General features: G+C 43.0%; 1 protein-coding gene across 2 annotated transcripts in view; it reads left to right on the top strand.

Annotated features, from left to right (window-relative positions):
• The window catches only part of LOC132827029 (uncharacterized), a 44,799-nt gene that overhangs the window by 13,599 nt on the left and 5,284 nt on the right, over nucleotides 1-25,916 (top strand). For both annotated transcript variants that reach the window (XM_060843436.1, XM_060843425.1), the window contains exons 5-8: nucleotides 5,695-5,812; nucleotides 6,268-6,404; nucleotides 11,212-11,372; nucleotides 24,381-24,498. In XM_060843436.1, the coding sequence (XP_060699419.1) occupies nucleotides 5,695-5,812; nucleotides 6,268-6,404; nucleotides 11,212-11,372; nucleotides 24,381-24,498 (534 nt within the window). The remainder of the gene's footprint in view (nucleotides 1-5,694; nucleotides 5,813-6,267; nucleotides 6,405-11,211; nucleotides 11,373-24,380; nucleotides 24,499-25,916) is intronic.

Below are 25,916 nucleotides of genomic sequence, written 5' to 3'. Positions count from 1 at the left end.
AGGATTTTGACTCAACGACTGTGAAGGAATGGCAGTTTCTTTCCAGTCAAGGTGGTGAGTGCCTTGGAGGGGAACTTGCAGGTGATGGTGTTCCCAAGTACCTGCTGCCCTTGTCATTCTAGATGGAAGTGGTCGTGAGTTTGGAAAGTGTTGTCTAAGAATCTTTGGTGAATTTTTGGAGTGCATCTTGTAGGTATACACACTGCTACTGAGCGCTGGTAGTGGAAGAGTTGAATGTTTGTAGATGTGGTGCCAATCTAATGTGTCAATTTGTCCTGGATGGTGTCAAGCTTCTTGGGTGTTGTCGAAGCTGCACCCATCCAGGCAAATGAGGACTATTCCATCATACTCCTGACTTGTGCCTTGTAGATGGTGATTATGCTTTTTGGGGTGTCGGGAGGTGAGTTACTCACTGCAATATCCCTCATCTCTGACCTGCTCTTGTAGCCACTGTGTTTAAGTGTTGAATCCAGTTGAGTTTCTGATCAATGGTAATCCTAAGGATATTGACAGTGGGGGATTCAGTGATGGTAATACCATTGAATGTCAAGGGGTGGTGGTTAGTGTGTCTCTTATTGATGATGGTCATTGTCTGTCATGTATGTTACTTGCTGTTTTGTGTGCAGTTCACCTTAATTCTCATGAGGTCTAACCAAGACACAAGCTACAAACAAAACTGGATAGTTAGTTGAGAAACTTGGCAGATCTGGCAGCATCTAGAGAGAAAAGCACTTGATTCGAGACTACTGACCTTCAGTGGACTCAATATTAACTCTGTTTTTCTCTCCATGGACGCTGCCACACCTACTGAGTTTCTCTAGCACTTTGTTCTTGTTTTGGATCTCCAGCATTTGCAGTTTTGTTTAATTATAAGCAATACTCGTGCTGTCCTAATCCATCAGAGCTCCAAAGCACTGATCACACATGTAAATCTCCACATTATTAAAGTAACCTTCCAACGAGCTTTTCACATGAGCAGATGAAAAAGCAGCTATGAGCTAGCACATTTGATTTCCTGTGGTTACCCTGTCTTCAGCCTATTGATCATTACTGCCTCTCATTTTGCATTTGTTCAAACTTGTCAGAGAAGGCAGAACCATAGTTAACTACAAAAACTGCGTGATTGTAGCTGAGTATTTAACACTGAAACAGACAACCTGCCTATGGGTGTTTATACACAGCCAAATATACCAGGGCTAAATGTGGTAGTCAGTGGTTGGACCTGGTTTCCTAGGATGCTCATGTTTTCTATGACTTCATTCATCCACCTCTACCTAAACTGACTTTAAAATTTCAAAAAGTAAGTACTTCAGTCAAAATTCTATTAACGCCAGGGGAGGTGATGGACTGTTAATCCAGAAACCCAGGGAATGTTCTGGGGACCCTGGTTTGAACCTTGCCATGGTAGATAGTAAAATTTTAAAAGTGATTAAAAATCTGGAACTAAGAGTCTGATGACTCTAAATCCATTGTCGATTGTTTGGGAAAAAAACCTATCTAGTTCACTGTCCTTTAGGGAAGGAAATCTGCCATCCTTACCTGGTCTTACTTACACATGACTCCAGACCCACAGTATGTGGTTGACTCTTAATTGCCCTCTGATCAATTAGGATGGGCAGTGAATGCTGGCCCAACCACACCCTCACCCAGTGAATGTTTTTTTAAAAAAACACTAATTAGTAAAACAACTATAGCTGTGAAATACAAATATTGAATTTGCAGCTCTTTATCCTGAAGGATTAACTGAAACTTTTACCATCCTTAGAAAAATTCTGTAATGAATTTTTTCTTTTTTTTTTCCTTTTTTTTGGTTACCCCACACTACCACCTAACTGCGGTAGTGCTTATTGTTTCCCCAGCACCCATGTGTGTGTGCAGGTGTGAGACACAGTGAAAGACACAGGGTGTACAAATCTTTATTCAATTTCCACCACCAGGAAGACAGGAAACACCCGAGTGGCCAGTGACAAGCAGTGCCCTTCACAAGAGGCAATACTGTGTGATCAAACAGTGAAGGGGAGGGCAGGGATTAAATCAAAATAGAGTTGGAAGGGGAAATAATGCACTTCACTCCCTGCGACGCCCACCTCTCCCTGAACAACTCCAGGGTGTTGGTGGACACAGCGTGCTCCTTCTCCAAGGACACCCGGGCTCTAACATAACTGTGGAAGAGGGGCAGGCAGTCAGCCCTAATAACCCCCTCTATGGCCCGCTGTCTGGATCTGTTTATGGCCAGTTTGGCCAGGCCCAGGAGCAGACCCACGAGAAGGTCTTCAGACCTGCCCTCCCTCCTCCATACCGGGTGCCCAAAGATCAGGAGCGTGGGACTGAAGTGTAACCAAAAGCAGAGGAGGAGGTTTTTTAAAAAAATCAAAAAGGGAGTGCAAACACCACGCCCAATGTACACATGGTCCACGGACTCCACAGCGCCACAGAACAAGCAGTTAGGCTGGGAGTCCGTGAACCACCGCAGTCTGCGGTTGCAGGGGACCGCTGCGTGCAACACCCTCCACCCCAAATCCCTGACAGAAAGGGGGAGGACTCCCGCATAGAGAGCCCTCCACTGGGGTTCCTCACCGCCCCGTGGCAAATGGGCACGCAATGGCATGTCCGGACGGTGGATGAGGGAGAAGAGGTGGACAGTGTGCAGCAGCAGTCGATACAGGGCCTGCCTTTTTACGTCCTTAAAAGGGACAAAATTAAAATTCCGGAGGCGGCTCAGGTTGTGGGGCATAGGATCCTGCGGGAAGTACGGGCCCTTGGGGCCAATGTGAAATTCCGTCCGGGCTGGGGTGAGCGTGGACAGAATCCCACCGCACACCTGAGCATCCTCCAACTGGTGCACTACGTCGGGTCCGAGTACTGCCGTTTTAAGGCGTCGGATGGCGGTGGCCACGTACCAGACGTCTACTGCTGCCCTGCTTGCTATGTCCTGCGGCAGCGTCCAGCCCAGGCCCTCACACCCAGCGCGTCCCCGACCCTGGTCACCCTCGCTGCCACAGCCCTCCCCTCCGACAGCCACTCGAACCCGCGAGTACGGAGGTGCGGATTCCTGAGCAACGGCTCCCTGACAACACCCACTACTCCTGCAGGAGGGTAGGCGCGACGCAATTCGACCATGTTCCAGATAGTGATCAGGTCCTGGTAAAAGACAGGCAGCACCTTGAGGGCGACCTCCAAACCGTCACAGTCGACAAACAGGAGCTGCGTGTCGTAGTTGAGGTTACGCGACTGGCGGAAAAAGTACGTCACCAGAGCGCACCACCTAGGAGGAGGCTCGACATAAAGGTATCGCTGCAAGGTCTGAAGGCTGAACGTCGCAACCTGGGTGCGGACGCACACCAGCGACTGACCGCCGCCCTCAATAGGGAGACTCGGAACCTGCGCAGCGATCCAGTGCATCTTTTTGTCCCAGAAGAAGTCAACCAACATTCTCTGGATATCAGCGACAAAGCCAGGAGGAGGGACCAAAGCGACCAGCCGGTACCACAGCATGGCAGCCACTAGCTGGTTTATGACCAGCACTCAACTCCTGTAAGATAGCACTCGGAGCAGTCCTGTCCAGCGGCCTAGGCGAACCGAGACTTTGGCCTCCAGCTCCTGCCCGTTCGCTGGCCAGGATTCTTCAGCCGGGCTGCGTAATGAATTTTTATCCCTTTTGTGTAATGTTTTTATCATTTATTACTCATTGAGTAAGTGCAGATTTTAACTGTTAGTGTGTCAAAATGCCTTAATTATGAAATGAGCATTAATTGTATAATTAACTCACTCACAGCTGAGTTTAACCAGTGAGTAAATTGGTAGGAAAGGACTTGTGTAAACTGTATAACATGATGGGAGAATGAATTAAAGGATGGCATTGTATATAATTTTCACTCTAGGAGGGATGTAACTTCTTTATCATTGTATTCTTCTGTGTGCGGAAGGGGAGTACGTGTGGATGTAACATGACTGCAAACTGTAACAATGCATTTCTTATATTATAATCACTCCCTTCGGGTCACAACATCATCTTGAACATATGCTGCTGTCACATCATTGCTTTAACCAAGGCATTCCATAATCTCGTGAGCTGTGTCCCATAACCAGTAGAAAAAGTGTAATGATTATGGAAGTTGTATCTTTTTCAGTTAAAGAATGTTTGATTTTGAAACAAACAACTTTGTTTTCTAATCTCCACTCTTGTTTCTTTTCAACTTCTTGTTATGAAATAACACATTCTACTGTTTACTAAAGGACTGGTCTTGTATTTGAAACAGTTTACATGAGGGAACTGTAAGCTCTTGTATTTCAAGTCCTTAGTTTGCAATTCAATGTGGCAGTCTGTAAATACTTAATGCCTTTGTCATTCTTTTCCTCTCTCATCTGATAAGGAGTTTCCTAAGTAGATTCAGAATGAAAACTATAAAAACATCAAATATTCTCCTTGTCTCTGTTGATTCACTTTATAAAAGCGACCCCAGTTCTAGCTTTTCCAAAGAGAGGAAAATCCTTCGTGTTTTCTGTTATGAGCCCTTTTGGTTGTGTCATAGAGCTTTCCAGCACAGAACAAGGCCCATTGGCCTGTTGAGTCTATATGCTTGTCAAAAACAACTAGCTAATTTAATTCCAAATTACTAACACTTGACCCATAGCTTTGTATGCTTTGGCATTGCAAGCGTATATCTGAATACTTAAATGCTATGAGTGTTTCTGCCTCCTCCAACTTTACAGGCAGAGAGTTCCAAATTCCCACCACCCTCTGACCGAAACCTTTTTTCTTTACACCCACTCCAAGCCTCCTGCCCTTTTAAATTTATTCTCCCTTGTCATTTATCTCTCCACCAACAGGAAATGTTTCTTCCAGTCTATCCTGTCTATATCCTTCATAATTTCATAGTCTCCTGTTTTGTTTCCAAGGAAAACACCTCCAATTTCTCCAATCACATTTCATAATTAAAATACTCCACCCCGGTTGACATTCTGGTAAATTTCCTCTGCATCTAATTCATTTTCATTACATCCCTCCTATAATGTGGATTCCAGAACTCCACACACTACTGTATTGGTGGCCTTCCTAATGTTTTGTATTGTTCCAGCATAAGGTCCCTCCTCTTAAACTGTTTGCCTTGGCTGATAAAGGCAAGTATCTTATGCCACCTTAACCCCTTTATCGACCTGCCACACTACCTTAAGGGACCAATGAACATGCACACCAAGGTCCTTCTGATCCTCAGTGCTTCCCAGGGTCCTACGTTCATCAGGTAGTCCCTTGCATTGTATGTCCTACCCAAGAGCATCACCTGTCTCTTTTTCCAGATTAAATACCACTTGTCAATGATCAGCCCATCTGACCAACCTATGTCCTTTTGTAATCTAATATTGTCTTCACTATTTACCACCCCACTAATACCGTATCATCTGTGAACTTACTGATCAACCCTCCCACTTTCAAGTCCACATCACTTATACAATGGTATGTATAATTTATATAAAAGTCTACATCAAGATATAATGATGCATGCAGTGTAGAAAGAATTTTAGTCTGCATCTTGCTCTGCTATACTTTAACCACCATGTTTCCTTTCCCAATATTGAAGAACATTAATTTGATTAGCAAAAAGAATTGTTATTTTTTTAAAAAATAAAGCTAACCAATAAGTACAAGACCTTTCTTTAAATTTAACATCTGATGATCCAATTTCTATATTTCAGGTCAGCCTATGGCCAGACATGGATGATATGCGACTTACTAAAAGAGAAGTACTTGTTCTCACTATATCATCTTTGCTCCTAATTTTTGCTGTCGTCACCTTGTTTGAATACTTGCATGGTATGTGCTCCATTTAGCAACAGAAAAGCTAAAGTCTTATTTAAATTATTCTTCATAGCTTCGTTTTACGGTCAAAACTGTGTGCAGCAGAGGAGATTTTGCTGAAGTGTTTCTTTCCAAAATATATTTCCTCAGTTGTGAATGTTGAAGGAGCTAACATTTTATTTTAATATCTAGCATTTACATTGTTTCCTCAGATTGAAATGTTTAATGAGGAATTAAATTTTTTCACTCTGCTTTTCATAGATTGATCTGGCAGGAGAAAACTTGATGGCTTGAAACGTTTTTGCATTTCACATTTTGCATTTGAGTCTCTGATCCTTTGAGTTCTGTCTCCCATGAAGTTTTATGCCACCTGAGCAATGTAATCTTAAATCTCATTACTCTGTAGCTTTAGTAGATACAGCAAGTTACTGTGGCAGTGCTAATTAATAACTTATATTTGTTTTTTTTAGGCCCATTACTATTACACTTAAATTACTATAGTGGGAGAGTCAGGACATTCCATGGGCAACACCCTATTGCAAGGAGCTCAGAAGTAGCACTCAACCAATCGCTCATAAGGTGGCACAAGGATTTCTGGAAACTACTGGTAATGAACAGTTGGAGAATCAAACCTAGAATTGGCTGATATTTTCCTGACCAACCTACGTAAACTAAAAAACACAATTGCTTAGCTATTATCATGAAACCTAAGTTGCTCCCCTATTTAACCATTACTTTAAGGTAGCCTAATGATGGCCCACTTACAATATTCTAACACAAATGCAAGTAAGTTTAAGCCCTACTCCAGAGATCTCCATCTGTAATGTTGGCTAGGACTTACGTGGAGTACTGATGGATATGGTTCTGTTCGCCGAGCTGGGAGTTTTTGTTGCAAACGTTTTGTCCCCTTTCTAGGTGACATCTTCAGTGCTTGGGAGCCTCCTGTGAAGCGCTTCTGTGCTGATTCCTCCAGCATTTATACTGGTTTGAATCTGCCGCTTCCCGTTGTCAGTTGCTGTCCGCTGCAGTGGCCGGTATATAGGGTCTAGATCGATGTGTCTGTTGATCGAATTTGTGGATGAGTGCCATGCCTCTAGGAATTCCCTGGCTGTTCTGTTTGGCCTGCCCTATAATAGTGGTGTTGTCCCAATCGAATTCGTGTTGTTTGTCATCTGAGTGCATGGCTACTAGGGATAGCTGGTCATGTCGTTTCGTGGCTAGTTGTTGTTCATGGATGCTGTCTTCCTGTTTGTCCTATGTAGTGTTTTGTGCAGTCCTTGCATGGGATTTTGTACACTACATTGGTTTTGCTCATGCTGGGTATCGGGTCCTTTGTCCTGGTGAGTTGTTGTCTGAGAGTGGCTGTTGGTTTGTGTGCTGTTATGAGTCCTAGTGGTCGCAGCAGCCTGGCTGTCAGTTCAGAAATGCTCCTGATGTATGGGAGTGTGACCAGTCCTTTGGGTTGTGGCATGTCCTCATTTTGTTGTCTTTCCCCAAGGCATTTGTTGATGAAATTGCGCGGGTATCCGTTTTTGGTGAATACCTTGTATAGGTGTTCTTCTTCCTCTTTTTGTAGTTCAGGTGTGCTGCAGTGTGTTGTGGCCCTTTTGAATAATGTCCTGATGCAACTTCGTTTGTGTGTGTTGGGGTGGTTGCTTTCATCGTTCAGGACTTGGTCACCTAGAAAGGGGACGAAACGTTTGCAACAAAAACTCCCAGCTCGGCGAACAGAACCACAACAATGAGCTCCCGAGCTACAAATCTTCTCACAAACTTTGAACTGATGGATATATCATCATTTAGTTGACGCATTAAACCCCTCTGTCTCTGGTGGATATGAATGATCTCATTGCACGATTTGAAAAAGAACAACAGTGTTCTCCTTGCCACAAACAATATTTCTCCCTCAGCCACCATCTTTCAAAACGGATCATTGATCATTTAACTCATGGCTGCAGGACATTACTGTGCACAATTTGGCTCCTTCCTTTAAGCTACAACAACAACTACCTTAGTAATAGCTGTGGTGCTTGTTGAAGCTGAGTTAGATGGCTCACAGTGCTCTGCATATTCCAGACATAACACATTCCATTTTAAGTTTTGAGTATAATCCAAGAGTTTAAGTAATTGTACTAGTGGAATATTCTCATGCCATCTGCTGACACGATCTGAACTGCAACCAAATGAAGTGCCAGAAAATGGGGCAGTTGAACTTATTTATCCAAACGTTTTTGTGCAAAGTACTAATCCTACAAATTGGCATGTGTTCAAAAAGATTTTGAAGATGTATCATCTTAAAAATTTGAATTGTAAAACCATGGATTAAGTGGGTTTATTTTGGGGGCAGCTTTACTATTTATTTACAGTTTGGGGGCATCACTGGCAAAGACTATTTACTACCATCCCCAGTTTTCCCTTCAGAAGCTATATCTTAAAATATAGTTGTCTAATAATGCTAGGTAAGGAGTTCACAATAAAAGAAGCAAAATTATTTTTGCCACTTCAAGATGGTGAGAGACTTGGAAAGGAACTCTCAGCTACTGCAATATTCCCTGCTATCCTTGTCCTTCTAGGAGTGGACAATGTGAGTTTAGAAGGCACAATAAAAAGAGACTTAGACTTGTCAGTGTATTTTGTATATTACCCACAATGCAGCACTTGTGTTGGAGAGAGTGAATATTAAAGATTGTGGATGTGGTATGAAGCACGTAGGCTGCTTTATCCTGGATGGTGTCTGGCTTCTTGACCTGTTGCTAGAGCTGCATTCATCCAGGCAAGTGGAGACCATCAGACTGCTGATTTGTGCTGAGCCAGGAAGTGAATCTTTTTCTGTAGAATACCTGGAGTCTGACTAGAATATTCATATTTAGTCAACTTTCTAATCCATGGTAAGCCCAAGATGGGGGTGATGGGAACCTTGGTGGTTTTAATCAGTTGAATGTCAAGATGGGATATGGGTGCAGTTGGTTTTTAGATTCTCTCTTATTCACAACGTGCCAATGTCCGGCAATGACCATTGTCAACATTATTTGTCATCTATCAACCTAGGTCTGAATTCTCTTGCTTCATTATCTGAGCCGGTGTAACTGGAAACGAATACTGGGCAAATCATCAGCAAATAACTGCACTTCTGTCTCTACTTGGAATACTGTGAGCAGATATATACCACACCTTAGCAAGGATATATCGCCCTTGGAGGGTGTACAACATAGGTTTACAAGAATGATACCTGGATGTGAGGGATTAAGTTATAAAGAGAAGTTATACAAATTAGGTCTGTTTTCTGTATAATTTAGAAGGTTAAGGGGCAGTCTGATCAAATCTTCAAGATATTAACAGGAAAAGTCAGGGTAGATAAAGATCAACTCTTTCCACTTGTTGGAGATTCTAGAACTTGGGGACTACAGTCTGAGAATTGAAGCTAGACCATTCCGGAGAGATCTTGGGGAGCATTTTTAAACAGAAGGTAGGAGAGGTTTGGAACTCTCTTCCACAAATGGCAGTTGATGCTACATCAGTTGTTAGAGCTTTAAATCTGAATTTTTTTGTGCGTATCGCAAAAGATATGGCCAAAGGCATGTAATTGGAAATAGGCCACAGGTCAGCCATGATTTCATTGAATGTCAATGATGTGGAGGTGCTGGTGTTGATAACCTGGTGTCATATGACTTTGATTTTATCATCCAACAGGTTTATTTGAAATCATAAGCTTTTGGAGCATTACTTGAGTATGAATCCAACTAGTTGCAAGATTTTCCCTTTATGTATGTTGACTTAAATTTCACTGACGCAGCACTTCATCACATATTGCCTTACTATTCCGGGCTATCACTGTCATGTCTTGGATTTGATTATTTCCTCTGCTTAAACCAGGCTCTAGGGAGGTTTGGAATCATGTTGTCCTCTCAATACACAATCATGTAGATAACTGGGAAGCAGCTTCACATACTGGTACAAAATACTACATAAGTATATTATATATGTATTAATATATTAATAACATAGGATTGCTTAGCTCAGTTGGCTGAATGGCTGGTTTGTGATACAGACTGATGCCAATAGCATGGGTTCAGTTCCTACACTGGCTGAGGTTATCATGAAGGACTATCCTTCTCAATCTTTCCGCTCGCCTGAAGTGTGGTGGTCCTCAGGTTAAACCCCACCAGTCATCTGTCCCTAATGAAGGAAAAGCCATCTCCAAATCTCTAATGGGTGATGGGATAAGAAATGAATAAAAATGACTTGATCCAGAATACTATTAGATATTAACACGTTTGCTGAGCTGCAACTAGACTGCCTTCTGATACGTGGCAGTCTTAAATTTGAGGGAAAAGAAACTGTGATTCATACTTAAACTTTGAACAGACTTTTTCGAAAAAAATTTAGGAAAATATGATAAGATGCTTCCAAATTTTAACACCTAACACATGATTGGGTTAAGTTGTGTTTTTTTAAAATATTGACAGTTATTAACTTGGGAGCAGCTTGGTATGTTACTGCAAAATACAGCATTAACATGTCTGTTTTTATAGTTTTGACTTGATCTAGTCTCCATTCCCTCAAACCTGCATGTTCCTAACTGGTTGTATGGGAAAATATGAGCACAAATAGAATATTTTGTACACTTTGGCTAAAAATTCAGTATTAACTTGGAATATTGTATATTTGTACAGTTCTAAGTTGAATAAATATCAGCAAACTTATGCTGATTTGTTTTCTGAAATGATGACCCTTAACAGTATTTGTAAGGCTGTTCGCATTTCATTTCTGATCACTGGTAATCCCAGGATGTTTATAGTGCAGGATTCAGCAATGGTAATACTGTTGAATGTTATGGGAAGTCGGTTGTATTCTCTCTTATTGGAGGTGGTCATTGCCTGTGCCATGACTGTTACTTGCCACTTATTAGCTCACTTCCCCTCCCCTCACTTTGTCTCAGTCAAATCCCTCGAACTCAGCACCGCCTTCCCAACCTGCAATCTTCTTCCTGACCTCTCCGTCCCCACCCCCACCCTGACCTCCTTCCACCTATTGCATTTCCAACGCCCCTCCCCCAAGTCCCTCCTCCCTACCTTTTTATTTTAGCCTGCTGAACACACTTTCCTCACGTTCTCAAACTTGGATACTGCCAGGGTCTTGCTACTTATGGACATAGATTGCTCCAGTATCTTAGAAATGCCAGGTTTTCCAAAAATGAAACAGCATATCAGTTGCTTCCAGTCAAAGGTTCCATGATTTCCTAGCTGCCAATGTTTCCCACCTGAGTGGGAATCTGTGCAAACTATGTTTCAAGATCTGGTCTTTCAGTTGAACTTCAGCAATGTTATTACCTCTGTTCTTTTGAAAAAGTTTTTTTCAAAAGTTATTGATATTAAATGTAATTTCTTTCTTGGTGTAATTTGTTGAAACTACAGGATAACATTCAACAACAGTTTGAAGTGCCCTTTTGTTGTGTGCATGCAACCTTCATCCTCTATATCATGTTTTACGTTGCTGGAATAACAGTGCTGCTTTACTACTTAGTGGATAATATGATTCAGAAAAGTCGACTCACTCCAAAGAGAATAAAGACCTGGTAAGCTTCCCATTGTTTAATGTCTTATGTGAGTAGCCCAACTTTTTCTTTCCCTGTGCACCTCAAGTGGAACTCTTAAATCATGTAACCGCACAAAAGGTAGTAATATCTGTGCTGTTTGCTAGAAGCAGTCCTCAACATCTTGCCATTTTCAACATTACTATCAAAGATGTATTTGTCAGGGATTTTGTGATTTCCCACATTCAACACATCTGAAAGATTTATCCATTTATCTTGTTGCTGTTGTGAAACCCTGCTGTGCAAACTACCTGATCTGGCCTACTTGTGACTTGGGTTCCACACTGGTTAATAATTCCCTTTGGTGGAACTGGGAATGAGTACAAAAAGCTGTCTTTCTAGCATTGCTAAATCCCAAGGACAAAAAGAAACTACTATGTATACAGTGTTTTAAAGAGAGTGTGATTTAACTGGTGGATTAATGTTTTTAATTCAGTTTTGGATGTAGGCAACATTGATAAGGCTGTCATATTCTAATTCCTTAGCTACCATGAGAAGACACTTGTCCTTTGATAGGCTACCTCAGAGCAGCTAAGAGCAGCCATGTTGATGTAGGATTTGAGTTGCATATAACCAGCTTTCCTTCCTTGCTTTTTGTTTTAAGAGGGTATTAGAAAATCAGATTTTTATTTTTAATGAATCTGTCTGTTCTATTGTCAAATTTACTGATACCAGATTACTTATTTCCAGATTTTGTTTCTAAATTGAATTTAGTTTCTTAAAATTTAACAGAATTGGAACTTTCATTTTTCATCCTTTCCAGCTCTGGATTACTACTCCAGTTTTATTAGCACTATTTTTATATTTTAAAAGTCAATTTAGAAGCTGTACCCTGAACAAAGGTTTAAAAATTCAAAATTAAATGTGTATTTACTTAAATGATTGATTAATTATCATTCTGTGTAAACAGTTAGTCTTCCTCAAACAAGTAGAAACCTGTCACAAATTTATCAGAGATGCACATTATAGTACAGCTTCAAAATTTCATCCTAATAATTGCAAGAGGAACTTGGGGTGCATTAAAATGATTTATAAGAATAGTGAGTCTGGGCTCAACATTTTGTCCTGCTGAAGTTGTAACTGGACAAATCCAATCCCAAATATAAATCTGGCTTGGTGGATCATATTTTGATTCTGTTTGTGGGCCCTTGCTGAAACATAACACACAATGCTGCAGAGTTTGTTTTAGCAATAATACAGAAGTTTATTCACAACAGAAATGAAGATAAAATGGAATAAACAAAACCATCTACTTAACCAATTCAAAGATCTTTATACATGCAGTAAAAGTTTAATCCCACATAGTTCCTCTATAAATTGAAACAAAAACAAATCAGCTTTTAAATAGAATCCAAAACACACCCTGGTTCAACACCTAAAACACCACTCGCATAATATTCCCACCATAGTCCCTATATCTAACACCTTGGTAGACTGTGACTTCAACTTATAGACTGGACCTGCAGACAGCTCTTCCTAGAGTTATCATATACTTGTGCATATAAATGTACTTAATTGTAAGTAACCCAAAGAGCCTGTTCCTATGCTGTACTGTTCTGTGTTCTAATTTTTGTTGGAGTGGGAGAAGGATTCAGCTGGAGTGGTCTACATCAGTACCAAGGACATACATAGGACTGAGAAAGACACCTGGGTTGAGCAGCTTGTGACAAAAGCAGAGCCACAAAGGTGGGAATCTCAGGATTACTACCTGAGCACAAGCAAATTTATGTAGGCTAAGAAAGATTAGAGGGGTAAATGTATGGCTCAAGAAATGGGTTTTGATCCATGGGCCCTGAAACTAATGAGGGAGGTGATTGTTTTGGAGGGGATCCAGAGGAGGTTTACAAGAATGATGCCGGGTATGAAGGGCTTGAGGAATGGTTCAAGACTCTGGGCCTATATGCGATGGAGTTTGCAAGGAAGAGGGAAGGATTTGATTGAAATTTACTGAATACAGAGGCCTAGATAGAGTGGATGTGGAGATGTTGTTTCCACTAGCAGGAGACACTAAAACCCAAGGACATAACCCTTTAGAATTGAGATGAGGAATTTCTTCAGCCAGGGAAGGAACCCATTGGAATTCGTGGAACTCAATGCTGCAGAGAACTATAGAGGACAAATCAATGTGTATTTAAGACAGATTAAGAGGTAGATTCTTGATGAGTAAGGGGACCAAAGGTTATAGGAATAAGGCAAGAGAATGGTGTTGAGTAACATATCTGTCATGAAGGAATGGCAGAGCAGATTTAATGGACAAAATGCCCTAATTCTGCTGCTATATCTTATGGTCTTATGGGTACTCACACTGATACGAAGGAAAGAGTGCTGTTCTATTAAGATGGACTTCATTTGAACCATGTTCGGAAAAAGACGCCAGCTATCCACTCTATCTATGCCTCTCATTATCTTTTACACTTCTGTCAAGTCACTTCTCATCCTCCTTTGCTCCAATGAAAAAAAGTCCTAGCTCCCTCAATCTTTAAGTGCTATTTTCTGGGTCTTTACATTGTAAGGCAGCAAAGACGGCCTTGAGTAGAGTGCTATGCTCTTCCTGTCGGATGTGGGAGTTTAGGGAGAATTTTCATGTTACTGATGGTTATGTCGGCAGGAAGTGTCTTTGGTTGTGAATCCTATCAGATCACATGGATCAGTTGAAGCAGCAGTTAGAGGCAATAAGGAATTTATAGGAGCTGGGGATGTGATGGATGGCTGTTATAGGAAGGGAGAAAAGCTGCAGATACACTCAGGTAGATGGGTTAATACCAGGAAAGGCAGGTAGTACAGGAGTCTTCTGTGGCTAACCCCATTTCAAACAAATATGCAGTTCTGGAAAATGTAGGGGGGTGATGGGCTCTCACCTGAACTGTTGTGGTTTTCCAGCACTGCTCTAATCTAGACTCTGGTTTCCAGCATCTGCAGTCATTGTTTTTAACTAGTTGATTTTAACCCTACTGCGAATCCTCATGCAAGGATGCCTGCCTTGAAGAAGTTTTCTTCCTCGCTCTACAAGAATCTCAGGGAGTCCCTCTCCCACTGCAACTCCCAGGTCATTTCCTCTGCCCTGAAGCTCTTCAACCATGTCCTGAAACAAACTCGCTACTACAGCCACATTTGCTTCCTCAGTGCCTGCCTCCGTAATCAACTCGTCCCACACTGACTCCAGACCACCTTTAAACCAGCAGAGTTCGGATCCGAACAGGACAAGCAGTACAGACTACAGATTCAAAAACACCAGCAACGGTTCTCCTTCAGGATCCTCCACTCCACGCTTGTAGCAATGCACCGGCACCTAACCTCTCTACCATCAGCCCTGCCTCACCTGAGAGCCTCACTGTCTCAGAATTGCAAAGGACCCCTTCTGTACTATATCCTCAGAAGAATTCATACTCTCAACAAGCAGTATTTCAACTCCATCTCAAACATCAAAAACTAAGTACAACAAACTTTTATCTACCCACCTCCATAACCAGCGCTCCTCAAACGTTCCAGTAGATTCCCCCGGCCTCTGGAACTGCTCGTGTAACCACATCCCCGTGCTGATTGATGTCACTTCCGCCCTCATCATGACTGCTCCTACAGCCACTTCCGCCCCTCACAATTCCTCATGCACCACACGTAACATCACTTCTGCCCCTCACAACATTGCTGATGTCACATGCTCAGTGACTTCCGCCCCCCCCCCCCCACTGCCGTGTTTGCCACCACTTCAACCCCTACCGATGCTACTCACCTGCATTCTGCTGACATGCCCCCCCACAGATCCCACTGTCACCATCCCCGTCACCCAGAACCCTGAGGGGAACTCCACTTCCATTCCCCCCACCACCACACACACTCCAGTTACCGGCCTCACCCCCACTCCCAGCTCCACACCCACATCAGATCCCAGCTCCCTGTCGAGTTTTCACCACCCCTCCAGACCTCCCCTTCACTGAAGACGAACGATCACTCCTCAGCAAAGGACTCACCTTCATCCCCCTCCACCCACGCATCAATGAATTTAATACACGCCATGACGTCGAACACATCTTCCGCCCCCTTCGCCCACCTCCCGAGGACCCCTTCGCCCACCTCCAACACACTGCATCCACCTGGACACACCGTGCTGGCCTATTACCCACCCTCAACCTCTTCATTTCCAACTGCCACCGGGACATTAACCGCCTCAACCTGTCTACCCCTCTCCCCCACTCCAACCTCTCACCCTCACAACGCACAGCCCTCCAATCCCTCTGCTCCAATTCCGACCTCACAATCGAGCCAGCAGATAAAGGGGGCGCAGTGGTAGTCTGGCACACTGACCTCTACACCGCTGAAGCCAAACGTCAACTCGAGGACACCTCTTCCTAACGCCACCTCAACCATGACCCCACCACCCCAACACCAAATCATCATTTCCCATACAGAACCTCACCTCAGGAGATCTCCCACCCACAGCTTCCAACCTCATAGTCGGGGAACCCTGCACTACCTGGTTCTACCTCCTTCCCAAGATCCACAAGCCTGACCACCCTGGCCGACCCATTGTCTCAGCATGCTCCTGCCCCACTGAACTCATTTCTACCTACCTCGGCACTCCTATCCCCCCCCAGTCCAGATACATTCGAGACACCACCCATGCCCTCCACCTCCTCCAAGAACTTCCGTTTCCCCGGCCCCCAGCGCCTCATCTTCACGATGGATATCCAATCCCTCTATACCTCCATCCGCCATGATCAGGGCCTCCAAGCCCTCCATTTCTTCCTCTCCAGGCATCCCCAACAGTACCCTTCGACACACACATTCGTTTGGCCAAACTGGTCCTCGCCCTCAACAATTTCTCCTTCGAATCCTCCCACTTCCTCCTGACCAAAGGCGTAACCATGGGCACCTGTATGGGCCCCAGCAATGCCTGTATCTGTATTTTCGATCTTCCGTAATTACAATGGCACAACTCACCACCTCTTCCTCCGCTACATTGATAACTGCATTGGCACCACCTCGTGCTCCCGCGAGGAGGTTGAGCAATTCATCAACTTCACCAATACATTCCACCCTGACCTTAAATTTACCTGGATCATCTCTGACACCTCCCTCCCCTTCCTGGACCTCTCCGTCTCCATTAATGATGACCGACTTGACACCGACATCTTTTACAAACCCACCGACTCCCACAGCTGCCCAAATTACTCCTTTTTCCACCTACCTCCTGCAAAAATGCCTCCCATATTTCCAATTCCTCCGCCTCTGCCGTATCTGCTCCCAGGAGGACCAGTTCCACCACAGAACACACCAGATGGCTGCCTCTTTTAGAGACTGCAATTTCCCTTCTCACGTGGTTAAAGATGCCCTCCAACACATCTCGTCCACATCCCGCACCTCCGCCCTCAGACCTCACCCCTCCAACCGTAACAAGGACAGAACGCCCCTGGTGCTCACCTTCCACCCTACCAACCTTCGCATAAACCAAATCATCCGCCAACATTTCTGCCACATCCAAACAGACCTTACCACCAGGGATATATTTCCCTCCCCACCTCTTTCCGCCTTCCGCAAAGACCGTTCCCTCCGTGACTACCTGGTCAGGTCCACGCCCCCCTACAACCCACCCTCCCATCCGGGCACCTTCCCCTGCCACCACAGGAATGGCAAAACCTCCTCCCTCACCTCCATCCAAGGCCCTAAAGGAGCCTTCCACATCCATCAAAGTTTTACCTGCACATCCACCAATATAATTTATTGTATCCGTTGCTCCCAATGCCGTTTCCTCTACAATGGGGAGACTGGACGCCTCCTAGCAGAGCGCTTTAGGGAACATCTCTGGGATACCCGCACCAATCAACCACACTGCCCTGTGGCCCAACATTTCAACTCCCTCTCCTACTCTACCGAGGACATGGAGGTCCTGGGCCTCCTTCACTGCAGCTCCCTCACCATCAGATGCCTGGAGGCAGAATGCCTCATCATCCGCCTCTGAACACTTCAACCCCAGGGCATCAATGTGGACTTGAACAGTTTCTTCATTTCCCCTTTCCCCACCTCACCCCAGTTCTAAACTTCCAGCTCAGCACTGTCCCCGTGACTTGTCCTACCTGCCTATCTTCTTTTCCGCCTATCTTCTTTTCCACCTATCCACTCCACCCTCTTTTTTTCCCCCCCCCCCGACCTATCGCCTTCATCCCCTCCCCCACTCACCTATTGTACTCTATGCTACTTTCTCCCCACCCTCCCCTCACTTATCTCTCCACCCTTCAGGCTCTCTACCTGTATTCCTGATGAAGGGCTTTTGTCCGAAACATAGATTTTACTGCTCCTCAGATGCTGCCTGAACTGCTTTGCTTTTCCAGCACCACTCTCATCTAGACTAATATAGCATGAACAGCCAGGTTTCTGGTATTGAAACTGGCTCTAATGTAATGAAGGGTACGTTGGGTTCCAAACGATTGATTATGATAGTGGACTCTCTAGTCAGGCATAGACAAATGTTACTGTGGCCAACGGCGCAAAATCAGAATGGTGTTGCCTCCCTGGTGCAAGGATCAAGGATATCTCAGAGGGTGCAGGATGTTTTCAAAGGGGAGAGGGACCAGCAGGAGATCATTGTACACATTGGAACTAATGACTTAGGAAGGGAAAAGGATTCTGAAGGGAGAATATAGAAAGCTAGACTGGAATTTAAGAGGTCCTCAAAGGTAGTAACATCTGGATTGCTCCCAGGACTACTAGCTAGTGAGGGTAGGAATGGGGGAATAGAGCCGATGATTGCATGGCTGAGGAGCTGGTGCAGGGGGGATGATTCATATTTTTGGATCATTGAAATCTCCTCTGGGATAGAGGTGACCTGTACAAGAAGGACGAATTGCACCTGAATTGGAAGGGGACTAATATACTGGCAGGGAAATTTGCTACAGCTGTTCAGGAGGATTTAAACTAGTAAGGTTGGAGGGAGTGGGCCCATGGAAATAGTGAGGAAAAAGATCAATCTGAGACTAGTACAGTTGGGAAAATGAGCAAGTCAAACAGGGCAGGCAGGAACAAAGCAGAGAACAAGGTAGGACTGATAAATTGCATTTACTTCAATGCAAGAGGCCTAAAGGGAAGGCAGATGAACTCAGAGCATTGTTAGGAACACGGGACTGGGATATCCTGGCAATTACAGGAGCATAGCTCAGGGATGGACCAGACTGGTAGCTTCATGTTCCAGGGTACAAATGCAATAGGAAGGATATAAAGGGGGGTAAGAGGGGAGGGGGAGTGGTCTTTTTGATAAGGGATAGCATTACCTCTGTACTTAGGGAGAATATTCCTGGGAATACATCCAGGGAAGTTATTTGGGTGGAACTGAGAAATAAGAAAGGAATGATCACCTTATTGGAATTGTATAATCGACCCGCTAATAGTCAGAGGGAAATTGAGAAATAAATTTGTAAGGAGATCTGTTATCTTTAATAGGATGGTTATAGTAGGGGATTTTATCTTTGCAAACTTAGACTGGGACTACCATAGTGTTAAAGGTTTAGATGGAGAGGAATTTAAGTAGTACAAGAAAAGTTTCTGATTCAGTATGTGGATGTACCTACTATAGAAGATGCAAAACTTGACCTACTCTTGGGGAAATAAGGCAGGGCAGGTGACTGAGGTGTCAGTGGTGGAACACTTGGGGCCAGCGACCATAATTCTATTAGTTTTAAAATAGTGATGGAAAAGGATAGACTGGATTTAAAAGTTGAAGTTCTAAATCAGAAGAAGGCTAATTTTGATGGTATAAGGCAAGAACTTTAGAAAGCTGGTTAGGAGCAGATGTTAGGCGAAAGTGGGTACTGCAGATGCTGGAGATTGAGTCAAGATTAGAATAGTGCTGGAAAAGCACAGCAGGTCAGGCAGCATCCAAGGAGCAGGAAAATCAATGTTTTTGGCAAAAGCCCTTCATCAGGAATGAGGCTGGGAGTCTCAGGTGGAGCAGATGTTCACAGGTAAAGGGACGGCTGGAAAATGGGAGGCCTTCAAAAATGAGATTACGAGAGTCCAGAGACCGTATATTCCTGTTAGGGGAAAAAAAAGGCTGGTAGATGTAGAGAGTGCTGGGTGACTAGAGAAATTGTGGTTTTGCTTAAGTAAAAGAAGGAAGCATATGTAAGGTATAGACAGGATCGATCGAGTGAATCCTGAGTATAAATGCAGTAGGAGTATAATTAAGAGGGAAATCAGGAGGACATAAAGGGAACATGAGATAGCTTTAGTAAATTGTGTTAAGGAGAATCCAAAGAGATTTTGTAAATACATTTAAGGACAAAAGGGTAACTAGGGAGAGAATAGGGTCCCTCAAAGATCAGCAAGGCAGCCTGTGTTTGGAGTTGCAGGAGATGAGGGAGATACTAAATGCATCAGTGTTTACGTGACGAAGGACATGGAAGATATAGAATGTGGGGAAATAGATGGTGTCATCTTGAAAAATGTCCCGATTACAAAGGAAGAAGTGCTGGAAGCTGGTACAATTACAGCATTTTAAAAGACTGGATGGGTATATGAATAGGAAGGGTTTAGAGGGGTATGGGGCAAGTGCTGGTAAATGGGACTAGATTAAGTTAGGATATCTGGTCAGCATGGACGCGTTGGACGAAAGGGTCTGTTGTACATATCTATGACATGCCCTCTAGTCCAGGCAGCATCCTGGTAAATCTCGTCTACGTCCTCTTCCACATCCTTTCTATAATGAGGCAACGAGAACTGAACACACTATTCAAAGTGGATAAATCCCCAGGATTCAATCAGGTATATCCTAGAACAATGTGGGAAACGCTAGTTTTGTGATTTGCTGGGATCCTTGCTGAGATATTTGTATTGTCAATAGTCACAGGTGAGTTGCCAGAAGACTGGAGTTTGACTAATGTGATGTGACTATTTAAGAAAGTTGGTAAGGAAAAGCCAGGGAACTATAGTCCAGTGAGCCTGACATCGGTGATGGGCAAGTTGGGAATTCTGAGGGACAGGATGTACATGTATTTGGAAAGGCAAGGACTGATTATGGATAGTCAACATGGGTGTGTGCATGGGAAATTATGTCTCAAAACTTGATTGAGTTTTTTGAAGAAGTAATGAAGATAATTGATGAGGGCAGAGAAGTAGACATGATCTATATGGATTTTCAGTAAGACATTTGACCAGGTTCCTCATGGGAGACTGGTTCGCAAGGTTAGAGCTCATGGAATACAGGGAGAACTAGCCATTTAAATATGGAACTGGCTCGAAGGTAGAAGACCAGGATGGCTTTGTGGAGGGTTGCGTTTCAGTCTAGAGGCCTGTGACCAGTGGTATGCCACAAGGCTTGGTGCTGGGTCCACTACTTTTCATTTATATAAATGATTTGGATGTGAACATAGTGGGGTATAGTTATTAAGTTTGCAGATGACCCCAAAATTGGAGGTGGAGTGGACAGCGAAGAAGGTTTCTTCAGATTACAATGTGGTCTTGATCTGATGGGCCAATGGGCTGAGGAATGGCAGATAGTTCAATTTAGATAAATGCGAGGTGCTGCATTTTGAGAAAGCAAATCAGGGCAGGATTTATACACTTAATGATAAGGTCCTGGGGAATGCTGCTGAACAAAGAGACCTTGGAGTGCAGGTTCATCACTCCTTGAAAGTGGAGTGGTAGGTAGATAGGATAGTGAAGAGGGTGTTTGGTATGCTTTCCTTTATTGGTCAGAGTATTGAGTACAAGAGTTGGGAGGTCATGTTGCGGCTGTACAGGATGTTGGTAGGCCACTGTTGGAATATTGCATGCAGTTCTGGTCTCCCTGTCAGAAGCATGTTGTGAAACTTGAAAGCGTTCAGAAAAGATTTACAAGAATGTTGCCAGAATTGAAGGATTTGAGCTATAGGGAGAGGCTGAATAGGCTGGGGCTGTTTTACCTGGAGTGTCAGAGGCTAAGAGGTGACCTTAGAGGTTTATAAAATCATGAGGGGCATGGATTGGATAAATAGACAAAGTCTTTTCCCAGCAGTGAAATGTTAGAATTGGCTTTATGTACACTCGAATGAGGGCAGTTGAAACGTTTGTAATGTCACCACTTAGGGCACCATCTTAAGTACAGGATACCTAGGTTTAAATACTTGTTTTTTTCAGAATTGCTCGAGTTTTTTTTTAAGAAGCCTAGCATAGGACTACAAAGGTGGAATCTGCACAAACAGGACTAAAGGAATCCATAACTTAATTGCATGTGACCTATGCCATATATTACTAAAAGGTACCTAAGCAATGTGTGTGATATACTATAAGCAATCAATACTAATGTGTTAGGGCATCTTGATAAAGAGGACAGTCTAATGTCATTGTAAGACCATAAGAATTAGGAACAGGAGTAGGCTGTTCAACCCCTCAAGCCTGCTCCACCATCCAATAGGATCCTGGCTGATTTACCAATCATTTGCATCCACTTTCCTTCTCTTTCCCCATAACTCTTAATTTCCCTACTGATCAAGATCAGCCTCAAAAGGCCTCCAGCAGTCTCTGGCAAGGAGTTCCAGAGACACTCAATCCTCAGAAGAAATTCCTCCTCATTAAAATTGGTATCCTTTTTTTTCAGTGACGACACCTTCTGGTCCCAGACTCCTGTATGAGAAGTATCCTTTCAGCATTTACCCCATCAGGCCCCTTAATCATATGTTTCAATAGATCGTCTCTTGTTCTTCTAAACTCTAATGAGTCCCAAACTGTTTTGCCTTGGTCATAAATAATCCCTCCATACTAATGAACATCCTCGTGAACCTTCTCTGAACTGTCTCTGATGAATAAGCAGTTTACAGAGAAATATTGATACGTTAAGTAAGTGAACAAAATATTAGCAAACACTGTACTTTGGGAAAATGCCATGTTCATTTTGGAAGGTAGAGAAAGAAAAAGAACAGAATATTATTTAAATGGAGATGTGTAATGGAAAATTAACAAATTTAACATTTACTGTGAAATCTGAAAGAGAATGCCTTTTTAAATTTAACGCTGTGCTGAGCTTTGTAAACAATACTTTGCTGAGCTCTGCAGCCAGGAGACAGCTTGGCTTTGTTCGAATTTAACTTCACCTTGCGACAGTCGAATTCAGCAATAGCATAAGAACAGTTATGTTCGCAACCAGGAGATAAGGAAATAAACAACTTGAGTTTCCAAGTCTTTGCCCTTGAGAGTGTGATAAGAATGGTATAAGAAGATTATCTGAATTATGCTCTGGTACCCCTTTAATGAGGCATCTGGCTGAATGTATTGGGTCAATTCTGCAGAATTTGAATAAAGCTCCTTTCTTTGCTCTTGCTATCAGTTGAGTCGAATCGATTTAATTTCCACGACAAGAGGAACTGCAGAAAGCTGCAACACAAAGGAACTTCCGGGTACCTGTACACACAATAAAAAACTAGCACACAGGTACAGCAGGCATTTAGGAAGGCTGATGGAATGTTGATCCTTATTTCAAGGGAATTAGTTTGTAACAGTAAGGAGGTCTCACTGTATCCATTCTAGGTGCTGTTGAGATCACATCTGGAATAGACAGTCACTTCGTACAATAAAGATATTGTTTGGATCTTTCTTATAATCTGCCTTTCCAACTATTTTAGTGCCATCTTCAAATTTGGCTGGACTTCTGGAAGTCTGAATAAAACCCATTACTATTCAAGTACTGTTCATACTTGCTCGCAAAATTCTAAATTAATTAGATGTGATTTCCCTTTCATGAAACTATTGAGTCTACTTGATTAGATTATGCTTTTCTAAATATTCTTAATTGTTTAATTGATTCCAATACCTTTCCAGCAATAGATGTATCGTTAATCAACATATAGTTATTCACATTTTGCCTCCCTGCCTTTTGAATAAAGGTGTCGTATTTTCTCATTCTCTGGTACTTCTGCAGAATCCTAGGGTTTTTGGAAAATTACAACCAATGCATCCACTCTTTTTGTCACGACCTTTTTTAGTATTCGAAGGTGCTCTAAGGAGGGTCGTGTGGCTCGATGGGCCAAATGGCCTGCTTCCACATTGGAATTCTATAATTGCTGCTTTTACTGATTATTTTGTCCATATTTTAGATAATGCAGTTGCTGGAAATCTGAAATAAAATCCAAGTGCTGGAGCAATTCTGGCATCTGTGCTGAGAGGAGCACAGTTAACATTTCAAGACTGAACTGATTCTTCCAAATGCTTCTGAAGAAGTCTCATTGGACTTGATGTTAACCCAATTTTTTTCTCTGTCTACACAGATACACCAGATTTGCTGGGTCTCTTCACTTTGTTTTTTTTTACCTTTAAATCTGGAACATTTTCTCTCTATGCATTCTGTCCATACCCTTCATGATTCAAATCTCTATCACATCTCTCAATCTTCTCTTCAAAGATAACAGACCCAGCTTGGAGTCTTGCTACATAATGAAATTCCTTATCCCTGAATCTGTATGGACTTGATGGACCAAATGGCCTGCTTCCTCACTGTAGGGGTTCTACAGCCCACTCTTAATCTTTGAGCTACCTTTAAAACCTATGGATTGTTAGAATTGGATTCATTGTCACAAAAGTGCAATAAAAAGTTGACAAAGTTGCTATTTATAACACCATCTTGGGTAGAAAGGTACCCTAGGTATATACTCTTAAGAATAAATTAGAAAAATAAACATTAGGCCTCACCTCCAGTCTGTGCTGAACTCAACCTGAAGCTGTCTGTTCTCGTCACCGCCACAGATGCACTGCCATGTTGGGCTGATTTCCTTGCCCTGCAATGGCTTGACTCCACTGGGCTTGCTCTCTTCCACACTGCACAAACTCTCACGACGGAAGGTAGGTAGATTAAAATAAGAACAAATAAAGGAAAAATGGTAAAAGTAAGCGGAGAAGATGAGCTCTAGACAGATGCCCACATACTGCATTGCTATTCTGCCCCCATCTTGGAATTGAATGTCATGAAACCAATGTAGTCTGTTGACAAAATGTTACTGTCATTATAATAAATGTATTTTCTCTTTTAAATAGGTTAACTCTGCTGGTGGTTACTGCATCCTGGACATTTCTTATGATAAAGCTGCTGGTTGCTGCACACCATCTTGAACGTGAAATTGAAGGAACAGTGTACACTTTGATAGAAGAACTGGTAAGAAACATGATTTATCACAATTTGGAAATGCCAGTGTTGGACTGGGGTGTACAAAGTTAAAAATCACACAACACCAGGTTATAGTCCAACATTCATAAAGTGATGGAAGTTGCCATCAACAGTGCTATCAACTGGTTTCTGCTCAGCAATAACCTGCTGAGTGACCCTCATTTTGGATTCTTCCAGGGCCACCATGCTCCTGACCGCATTACAGCCTCCATTCAAATATGGACAAAAGAACTGAATTCCAGAGATGGGGTGAGAGTGACAGCAATTTTAATCAATGCTGCGTTCGACCGAGTGTGACATCAAGGAGCCCTAGCAAAACTGGAATCAGTGGATTTCGGGGCAAACTCTCTGGTTGTTGGAGTCATCCCTGATATATGGGAGGATGGTTGTGGTTGTTGGAGGTCAGTCATCTCCGTTCGAGGGCATCTATGCAAGACTTCCTCGGTAGTGTTCTTGGTTCAACCATCTTCAGCTGCTTCATCAATAAGGCCAGGAGAGGGGATGTTCGCTGATTTGTGCAATGTTCAGTGCCATTTCAGTGGGCGGCATAGTGATTAGCACTGCTGCCTCAGCGCCAGAGACCCGGGTTCAATTCCCGCCTCAGGCGACTGACTGTGTGGAGTTTGCACATTCTCCCCGTGCCTGCGTGGGTTTTCTCCGGGTGCTCCGGTTTCCTCCCACAGTCCAAAGATGTACAGGTTAGGTGAATTTGCCATGCTAAATTGTCCGTAGTGTTAGGTGCAGGGGTAGATGTAGGGGAATGGGTCTGGGTGGGTGCGCTTCGGTGGGTCGGTGTGGACCTGTTGGGCTGAAGGGCCTGTTTCCACACTATAAGTAATCTAATCTAATCTTAGTTTTAATTGGAAGCTTCCAATTAAACCTGTTGGACTATAACCTGGTGTTGTGTGATTTTTAACTTAACGATTTATCACAAGCTTTAATTCATAACTACAACATATAAATTAAGTTCTAGTATGATATTATTTGGACTTTTTAATAAATATGAGATCAACAAACATAGTGACCTAATAAAACCCAGAGCAAGAAAAGCTCATTGATAGCCTTTGAATCTACTCTATCCTGATGAATAATTATTAAATGAGGGACTCTATCTGACTTTTTGATCCTCTTTTGAAAACACTTGTATTTACTGAAAGAATACGCTTGACAAATCTACTGGAACTTTTTCATGGTATAACTAGGAGTGTTGATAAGAACAGCCAGTGGATATGTCTACTTTAAGAAGGCTTTTGATAAGGTCCCAAATAAGAGATTAGCATTTAAACTAAAGCACATGGAACTGGGGATGATGTACTGACATTCATAAAAATTGTTTGGGAGACAGGAAACAAACAGTAAGAATAAATGCTTTCTTCTCTCTTCTTCTCCCCCCGCCCCCTCCCCCC

The sequence above is a fragment of the Hemiscyllium ocellatum genome, chromosome 2, assembly GCF_020745735.1.
Source record: "Hemiscyllium ocellatum isolate sHemOce1 chromosome 2, sHemOce1.pat.X.cur, whole genome shotgun sequence".
Lineage (NCBI taxonomy): Eukaryota > Metazoa > Chordata > Chondrichthyes > Orectolobiformes > Hemiscylliidae > Hemiscyllium > Hemiscyllium ocellatum.
This window is presented reverse-complemented; position numbering and strand designations above follow the sequence as displayed.